General features: G+C 33.1%; 1 protein-coding gene across 1 annotated transcript in view; it reads right to left on the bottom strand.

The window, feature by feature from the left end:
* LOC105626145 (desmoplakin) overlaps window positions 1–465 on the bottom strand; it is a 9,017-nt gene extending 8,552 nt beyond the window's left edge. Inside the window, exon 1 of the mRNA XM_012207458.1 lies at window positions 301–465. Within this exon, the coding sequence (XP_012062848.1) occupies window positions 301–465 (165 nt within the window). The remainder of the gene's footprint in view (window positions 1–300) is intronic.
* Window positions 466–10,720: the final 10,255 nt, after the last annotated feature.

Below are 10,720 nucleotides of genomic sequence, written 5' to 3' on the forward strand. Positions count from 1 at the left end.
CTTCAAATCATCATATATACGCTGTTTGCAGTGAAATCTCTCTCCAAGAGAATGAACATACAACCATTCCCGAAAAAAGTGAAAATATTTCACTTATTAAAAAAAAGTGATGATCTTCACTCTTTTTAGAATGAAATCTCACTTTTTTTGGAAGTTTCACTATTTTAAAATGAAAATTTACTCTAAAAAAAGTGGAAATTGTTAATTTTTTTTCAAGGGTGATTGTATTTTCACTTTCTTAAAGTGAGATTTCACTGTAAGAAATTTTTAGAATGCATACTTTTGGTTTACACAACGTACTTGTGATCGTGGCTGATCTTCGTCTTTGTAAATGCTTGTTCCGACGTACATTCTTTGTCTTCCATCGTTCGTGGGACAAGCATCTTCCAGATACAAAGTTTCTGCCTCATGTTCGCTCGTAGAGATTAAAGCCGGTGGACTACTACTGCTACTTGATACTCCCATTATTTGAACCTTTCACTTACTACGCATGAAAAATATATAGAGAATTTTTATTTGTTTTTTTTCTGTAAATTTTACGTGTTAGTATGATGTTATTCGTTTTCCCAGTAATGAAATAAATGCTTTTTCAGATAGCAAACTTTGTCGTTATTGCTCCAAAAAAAAGAGATTTCTTTCCTTTGAAGTGAAAAGTCATTCTAAAAAGAGTGAAAATTGTCATTCTCTTTCAAGAAGTGAAGGATGAAGGTGATTGTATTTTCATTTTCTTGGAATGAGATTTCATTGCAAGAAATTTAGATTGTAACGATGCATAGGTGTAATTGCAAGAACAAAAAGTTTGGATTGTGTCAGCTATTATTTTTAGAAACTAGTTCGATCCAAATTGTACTCCGACTCTCTGAAGACTAAGTAGGGTAAAAAGAACTAGATTAGTAGGGTAAAAATAGAAACACAGTCAATTTAACGCTTCTAATTACGATGCGAGGATATAATAAATAATCTTTTGACAAATATAAATATAATATGCTGCAATATGTTTACACATACCATAGGAAGATTTGCGTAAATAAGATTTGATATATTAAATAGATCAAATTAGGTAACAACGTTAAACAACAAAAATGTGTTTTCACGAAGATGACAGCCGCACAGGTGAGTGTTTTCGAATACAATGAGTCAGAATCCAAGTAAAAGTCGCTCACCAATGATCAATTGAAAAATCGTGAAATTCGAGGTTTCAGCTTCTCCGAGGGTCAACGACGATTCTGTCTGACTGCTGTCGTCGTTGCTAGCGGGCACCGACTCGCATCTCTAAAAATACCATTTCGAAAGACCGCCTGCGCAAAGCCGACGATACATCTTCGCATCGAATTCGTGCGCAGAAGCATTGCTTCAGACTTCCGCGCGTATTTCTCACCCTAGGAAGTCATCCATCGAGCTCTCTTCCGATCGCAAGAAAACAAATTCATGTCAAGAAAGATTTTCCGACGAAAATCGAACAGATATTGCGTAGTTTCAATTTCTTATTGTTATAAAGGGTGATGTTTTATATAGCTCCACAATTGATTCTTCAAACTTTTATTTTAACGTAAAATATACAAAATTAAAAAAATTATCTAAAAATAAATATTCTACAAATTGAATAAAAATATTTAATTGATATAGATTCGATTGAAAAAGTAATCTTGTTATTGTTTTCGTTAATAAAGTGATGCATAGACGATGATCGCAACGTGAATTATTGTCGTCACAAGCTCTATCTTGAGATGCAGCTCTCACAGTTAACAGAATAAACAACTATTTTAAGGTGCTTTCAAATCTTCAGATAGTAATTACTCTTGGGAAAATGTAAACGTCCTAACAATAGCATGTATTCTATGTTTAGATAGATTTTTTTAACTGTTTATCTCTGCTATCGCCGTATTTAACATTACATATCTAACACAACAAAACCATTTATTTAGTCAAGTATATTTTTATTTTTATTTTTTTTCTATCGTTCTTCATCTTGAAAAAGAATCGGAACAGTTTAAATTAAACTTCATTCCAAACATTTTTATTTTTAATGATACAACAACACATCTAAAATTTTTCTTAACAACTCTACATCTATATTAATATTCAATTATGTAATTAATTATATAATTAATATTCAATTAATATTCAATATTCAATTTTGATAATTTAAAATATATGAAGTTATATTCACTATTAACATATTAAGAAAAATAATAGCATTTTAATTTGAAATTTTTATAACAAATCAAATATTAATCTTTTCTTTTATCTTCTTTTATCTTCGATTTTCTAAATGAGAGACATTTCTTTAATTAGAAATAAAATCTGAAATAAATAAAATGAATATAAAACAAAACTTCTTTAAACATTAAAATTTGAAATAAATATAAAACAAACTAATTGGAGTAAATAATATGCGAAGATCGAAGCATTATATTAACGAAAAATAAATGTGATAATAAAAAAATGACTTCGCTAACAAATTGACCAACTGCAGATAAAGTAATGTTCTATAACGTCCATCTTAACTGATACATTGTTTCTGTAGATAAAGTTATCACGTTCTTAAATTCTATCCAGAATCGACATTCGCTAAAACATTAGGTACATTATCGGTAAAATATGAATTTCGTGATAAAGTCACCAAAAAGCGGAAGTATATCTAGATAACGCATTGTATAAGAATCGTTATAAAAATATTGTCCTGACATCTCCTTTTGTTCTTTCTGTTGTGCATTTCGGGTCACTAATGGAACAAATTAAATGAGAATTCATTATAAAATTCATAGCTTCATATTCTCTAAAACTTTTAGAGAGTGAATCTCACTTTGAAGAATGAATCTCACTTTTAAATTGAAAATTGAGCCACTCTTTTTCAAGACTGGCTCAATTTTCACTCTTTAAAATGAGAACTCCACTCCAAAGAATTTAGAGATGTACGTTTAATAATAAATTCCAACCTACAGACGTGGAGTTTTCGCGGATAGTTTCAGTTATGAGTCGCGAATCATATGTGGACTCCGTATATATCATTATCTCACACCCAAAGCTGAACCTCTATGATTACAATGTGATGCTTATAGTGTTGCATTACAGGTATAATCCATGCTTTGTTGTATTATACTTTCTTATCCCCCCTAATATTCCTGAAACATTTATAATGTCTAGATACCCCCGTTCGACCCGCTAGAATGACTTAACTCCAGATGGAAATGCATGCACACAACAATACTCTGCAATGTGGAGGAGCGCGGCCGCGCTCGCGCGTTTCGGTGCCGCACTGCCGCCAGCCGTGTACCGATCGGCTTTGGTCTGACAAGGCCGACGCGCCGCGCGTCCGTCAGTCAGCGTTCGCGCACGAATGCGACGGTACGGTCGTCGGTCGTCGTGGCGGGTTTTTACTCGGCGCCGCGCTCACGGGTGCTCCAGCACGAGAGAGCAGAGCTGACGTTTCTACGTGAAGCGAGAAGAGAAAGTGGTTCCGCTCTTCTATCTCTCTCTTCTCTCTCTCTCTCTCTCTCTCTCTCTCTCTCTCTCTCTTCTCTTTCTTTCTCTTTCTCTCTCTTTTTTTTTCACATACTTTCTCTCCCTCGATCTTTTTATTTTACTTTTCTCTCGCATTCTCGCAAGTCTTCTGCACCAAAGGCGTTTCGCTGGGCATCCGTGCAACCGCTGGGGCTGTGACCTGCTTCCGCTCTATCCTCGCAGCGGTTCGACAGGCGAGCGAGCACCTGCAGGTGAGAGGCGCGAGGTGCGATACGCGCGTACTCCGCATCGCCGAGACGGATGCGAAGGACCATCGTCATGCGACGGATTTCCTCCGCCTCGGATGCGACGTGACCGATTTTTGGCGCGTATACGACCGTCATTGCGGCGCATCAAGTCTCGAGAGAACGAATCGGATGTTCGGCAGATCGAAGTCTCGAACGTCCTTCCGGCGTGTTTTAAGCATCCGGCAATGGCCATTTCCAGTCACACGGCACTGCGGAAAGCGTTACATGCTTGGAATAACACGCAATTAACATTCCATTGCTAGATCGCGCTATTGTGATACATGCGCGGTCTATGTCAAAGGGTTAAGCGATTACTGTGCGAGCCGATTACGCGATGTGTTGTTGAACAACAACAGGAAAGATATACGGTTGAAACGATTATCAGTCAATTACGTCGGAAATTTAATGAGATACAAACGTTATCTGATAAAGATATAAATGGGCTTTTGTGAAACCACGTTCACCAAATTTAATTATTCTCTCACGCGATCATCGTAGCACGAGGATTGCGCGCCTTTTAAGATACAAACACATACAACATATTTTATTCAAAGGATATTCTGGGGATATTCTGAGAACGTTCTCAGAATATCCTCTAGACATCTTTAGGATATTCCTTGAAGATTGTGCTGTAAGGAACATTACACCTGGATCGTTTTGTCCCTTTATCTCGGAAAATCTCAGATATCGCAGAGGAACGTTCGAGGAGCGTGGCCTCACGGCACAAAGTTCAAAGTGACCTAATGAAAAGCAGGAGGAGACATCCGCAAATGTATCCGTGAACGTTATCCCAGATATCCGACTTAAGAGAAATCCAATCGCGTAGGTGTTAAACGCGTATGGATCGTTTCTGCCAGCGGAGTAGAGGATTTTGCGCGAAAACTCCTCTTCATTACGGAAGGTCGAGAAGTCGATGCTCATCGACTACCCGTGGCAAGCGGCGCGGCGCGGTGCGCCGCGACCTTGATCGCGCACATCGGCTGCTCGATGCCAGTGTGCCACCGGTATAGAGGTACGCACGGCCTGCGCGTCGACGTCGATAATTCGCGCGCGGCATACATTCTCTCCGCGTGTCCTCGTACTCGACGTTCTCCGCGCTCTCCTCTCTGCCGCTCTTTCAGGAGCGTTCTTTCAGAAGCGCGAGCGGAGAATTATTTCGGAAATGACTCTCTCGTCGCGTTCGATAGGCCTCGCTGGCGCTCCATTTCACGTTTCGCGACGAAAATTGGCTCGATATTCGATAAGACGCAATTAGTTTTTGAGCGAAAGAATTACTGACCGTACAATCATATAGTCAGTGTACTATGATGACCTTTCTTTTGTATTTGCATCATAGATATGCAAGAACTTCCTTGAAATGTCAATCTGAACTTGACGCTCTATCTGCGCGTGATTTTCTAAACACTGAAATCAATATATAATTTCAATTGGCTAAATATTTCTCGGAATCTCTATATATAAATTATTTTTAATAAGATGCATTTTTTTGTTTAAATCAAATTTACCAATTAAGAATAAAGACGAAACATATGATCTTTGCTCATTGATTAGAAATTTATTTTAGCATAAATATAATATTATATAATATACTTCAAATCTAATCATGAAAAGTAAAAATAATACACATACGACGCACTAAATGAAATTTCCATTTTAACGAACTGATAATCTTGTCGAGAGCATAGCATTAATATTTTAAATAGTGCACATATCACTTTGCAATTCTAAATAATTATTTACATATTAAGATAAATGCATGACGCAATAAAGTTTGTTAGCTCAAACATGAGAGTGTAACTCGTATTATATATTTACTATTTAAATCTTACTATATAATTCAATTCGAAGTAACTGTTCCCGAAAATTGTTCTCAATATATTTTAATTAAATAGCTCTAAATATCGTATTTATTCAATATATTTTAAATGGCTTTAAATATCGTAATTATAATTTATCGTAATTATAATTCCTCGTTTTCAAGATATTGCGACTATCGGTGAGTCGTGCCCGTCGTATCTATCGTAATAGAGGTCGCATATCGATAATGTAGGTCATGCATTTTCGGCCTTGCACATTTGGCATCTGTATGTCGATTGGTTCGCGCGTCCCTGTGGACCGATTCGGCTGCTGTTCCAGGAGATCTATTGTTCTATCTATATAGCTTGACGAACTCTAATACGAAACAACTGTCAACTTGCGATTGACAGTTCAATTCATTTTATAAAGAGCAATTGGCTTGAAATCACCTGTTTTTCGCTATTTTTCGTTAAATAGATAAAATTATTATTTTTATTCGTAGATAGAATGTGCATTTTTTTCTAAATTAGACAATTAAAACGCAAAATTCTCAGCAAAAACGTTTAATACGTTGATTGTTAAAGATTGCAGAATTATATATCATCTCGGATATCGAAAAGTTGTATTTTTCAAGCATCTTTTTTTTAGATTTTCTTTAGATAAATATTTATCTGATATAAGAAGATGAAAGGATAAATTTTTGCTAATATTTTTCACGAATCCATTACGTCAGCTGTAGATAACATTAGATTACGTACATTTTATTTATATAATATACGTTATTTAATATTCTCTACTAAAATTCGATATCCATTCGCTTCTAATAGGGATTCAATTCAGGTCATATGTTCGTTCATATAATTGCGTGTCATCGCAGTGTCCTTCGATTCAACGTGTATTGTTGATAATTCGACGCATCAATTTAATTCGAACATTTGAGAATAGCAGACGATCATCTCTTATTACATCACATCCGTTATTCGTATTTCTACGCACGGTCATTGCTCGAACACTTTCGTGACGCTCGATTGGTTTATTGTGTCGCGTTATCGCTTTTTATGCCATTTGACACAGCTCGATCATTGGTGTTTTATACTGTTCGTTATTTTTTAGATCATACTCCATCATTCTTTGCCTATCGATCGCTTTACGAAATATATTTGTTAATTATATTATTGTAAAAACGATAAATTTATCTTATTTTGCTTTGTTCGTAAAGCAGTTAAAGAGATAATTACAAGGATCTGACAATTACAGGTATAATGCGCAGTTTCTGAGTCCAACGTCGAAATACGATATATAGCTTTTTTAAATCAGTGCTGCAATAAAATTTATGAATTCGCCAAAGATAAAAGAACCGTCACAAGAAAATACGCGTAAGAAAAATAATTGCTCTTTCATAAAGGTAACACTATTTTTATTTCTTTCAATGTAAAATACGCTTGAATTATCGATCTAACTTTGACACACTAATGACAATAATACAAAAAGAAATTGTTTTGTCCAAGTATTTAAAACTTTAGTTAGATACAAATTTGAAAATAATTTTATTGAATTATCAAAACAATTATATAGGAAACACGTGTATAATGAGTATTACTATAAAAAATTTTTACGTTTTAACAATTAATTTGAACGTCCTATATAATTATTTTGATAGTTCAACAAAATTATTTTTAGATCTGTATCTAGCAAATTAAATTTTTTAACATTTAAACAAAATTATTCTTTCCATGTGTACATCGTTGAATTTATGCAGACGTTATGAATTTTTAGGACTATTTTAGGATTATATAATTAATATTTACTTCTATTTTAAAACTTATAAAAATACATGAATATATGTATATTCGTCATAAATAAAAAGTAGATTTTAATATTGGACAAAGTTAATGTATAGTACGTAAGTATAATGACATATAAAATTATCAGTTTCGATCGAAGTGCAAGATATTTTTCGATATCGAGAAGTTCAGTTAAAATTGTTATATACTAACATTAAACGTCTTTAACATAATCTCTCATAATTTCTTGCAACTTCTTAAACAATGCTTCAATGTAGGCGTTGGTAGATATTCTGAGATAATGCAGGATATGTTTTTTTTCAACAACTTCTCTCGCTTGCTTAATAACAAATTGTCTTTCAGGATAAATCGACAAACAGAAGAATCAATCTGAATATTACGAACGCCAGAACGTGACTTGTTTTCGAAAGCAACGCGTCGAAATTTTACGAATCATAATTTTGCGCTTCTTTCAATAACAAATGGAAGAAAATCAAATTTACATGTACGATCCCCAGTGAAAATGGATGTGACAATCAATTGTATATAACTATTATATCGAAAAAGAGGATTTTGCCTTATTCCATAAAACACCATTCTATTGAATTGTGATATGTAAAGATAGTAACGTATTTCAGTACAAAAATATTTAAAAATATGAAAAATTTATATTTTTTTATTTTTAACTGTAATTTCCACTATAATGAAAGATTAGAGGCCTTTTAAAAACTTCTTTCGTAAGTTTTAAAAAACCGACGTAATATAAATTATTTGTAAATGACTGCGGCTTATTCACCGGTCGAGAGCTTAGCAGGAAAAACAGCTCATTGATATAATACACCAAATATGTCATTGCCATTGTGTGTCGAACGTCATCATGTGATATATCGCTGGCGCTTGCTGTCGCATCTGCTTCAATTAGAAACATCTTTCAAAAATGTCAAGGAAAGAGAAGAATGAAATTCCTGATTCAAGTGAGAACGTAAACTCTCGTCTAGACGAGAACGAAATAGTCGGAAGTATTCTGATGTTAATTACAATGAATATCCGAATTAAAAATAGTTCGAATACGATAAATTCAGACATTTAAGATGGCATATTGATATCTTACTAATATTTAATAATAATTAATTCGATCAGTCATTTTTTCGCAAGTATTCAATGGATAAGATATTAGACAAAAGAATGTGAATATTTATCTTGCGTCATTTACTGAGTCATTGTGACACTTTTGTTTCTCGTACTTACAAAGTCACGTAGTTATAGTTAGATAAGCTTCATACCAATTTCATCATATCACGTTAAGAACCAACCATGTAATTACGAGATATACGAGCAAATAAACGTGAACACGATAGTCGATACACATATAAGGTATCTCAACTATGTGTGATTCAAAATTTAGACTTAAGAGATTCTATATTTTGAAAAAATATAGAAAATTAATAATAGACACTTTTTTAGATATAAGTTTTTGTATTCAATTATATCCTAATATATCAGCAAAATTTTAAACAAAAAGGATTTCTTTTGTATTTATTCAAGAATTTGTTTCACCGAAAAAAATGTTGCACACAGATGGAAAATTTATGTTAAATTTAATACACTTTATTTATCCAAAATGAGCTACTCAAATTTTTATATTAATTTAAGATAAGATATGTATGTTGGAAAGTAATATAAATATTATGTAAAAAATTAACTTAAATATTGTAACATTGATACAACTTTAACAAACTATAAAATTGACAAAAAATGTTGAATATTAATTAATTTAACAAAAAATGTTCAAATATCATAACATAATCACATTAAATTAACACTCAGAAATATGTCAAAAAAAATTTTAAACAAGAAATTCAACAAAAACTTGTTTTAATATTAATACATAAATATTTTTTACACTGTATATATATGATAGAATATGGAATTTTTCAACGAATACTTTAGACAACTAATAACGTAGATAAAGCGAACGCAATTCTTTTCTCTATAATCAGTGTCGAGTGTTTTTAGCGTAAGAGTAACAAACTTTATCTCGGTACGTATCGAAGGAGAATCATTGTGAATAAAGCGATACCGGCAGCTTTTATCAATGTGTAAATTGAGAGGGAATCAGACGAATGTTATCTAACCGAATCTGCCACTCCTTTGAAAGATAACCGGACGCTAATAAACTATTAATAAATTTGAAATGGTTTATGCATTTTGATATAGATATATTCTGACATTTTGATGGATAGCATTCGCCCGATTATAGTTTAGTCTCTCATTCCTGTCATAGTAAACTACAACGTCAAAAAAGAGAAATTATGCTCTCTAAATTTTTTGGAGTGAAAATTGAGTCAGTCTAAAAAGGAATAAAAATTTTTCACTCTCTGAACAAGAGTGGCAGATTTTCATTCTTTTTTTTTTAGAATAAGATTTCAGTCTTTTGGAATGAGATTTTCACTCCAAAGTAAAATCCATTTCTTTTTTGGGAGTGAGACGTCACTCCTTGGAGTGACTTTTATTTAAAAAAAAAATGAAATATATCTTCTAAAGAGTGAAAATATTTTTACTATTCTTTCAAAATTAGTTCAATTTTCAATTTTGAATTTTGAATTTTGAAGTGAGATTTCACTTCAAAAGATTTAGAATATGAATATTTTTTTGCACTAATAAATGCAAAACCTTCAATTATTTCGTGTACGATGGCTCGTACTCGATGAAATAAATTTAGAATGCATTGAAGATTCTCATTTTGTGTGCATTAATAGATAGCCATAAATCTTAATTAACCGTGATAAGATTCATTTTCGCTGGAAATGTAGGACACATATAGATTAAATTATACGTTCATTAAAAAGGACAAGAGGGATGCTTTCAGTATATTTTATCAATTTATACTGTCAAACGTGAATGCAAACGGTACGAAAAGAAATTAATTTAAACCTGCGCATGTGATACAATAAAAAAAAGTTACACACGATTTATTATCTGTTGCTTCCGATTTCAAGATCAAATGTAACTACAGTAAAAGACATCAATTTTAATTATTTTATTTGCTTTCAATAAATTATTATGTTATGTTTGCTTATTTTTTTCGTATCAATGATCATTCAGTTTAAACAAGAACAATTTGAACACTTTTGTGAAAATAACTATGCCGATTACATCGATTTGACTCTTTTTTTGAGCTCTTTCACTTCGCTGACGACTATACGCGCACAAAGGATTCGTTTGGAAGCCCCTCGTGTTGCGAAATACATGTAACGCTGAACTAGAAAAGGCTTCAAAGGAATGTTCTTTCGGTCGTTCGATGTGCTCAACTGCAAAATCGAAGCTCGTAACGAAATCATTATTAAACTGTCTCAGCATCGGCAATAATGACTTTTGCATCGCACC

Source organism: Atta cephalotes, assembly GCF_000143395.1.
Source record: "Atta cephalotes unplaced genomic scaffold scaffold00004, whole genome shotgun sequence".
NCBI classification, from domain to species: Eukaryota; Metazoa; Arthropoda; class Insecta; order Hymenoptera; family Formicidae; genus Atta; species Atta cephalotes.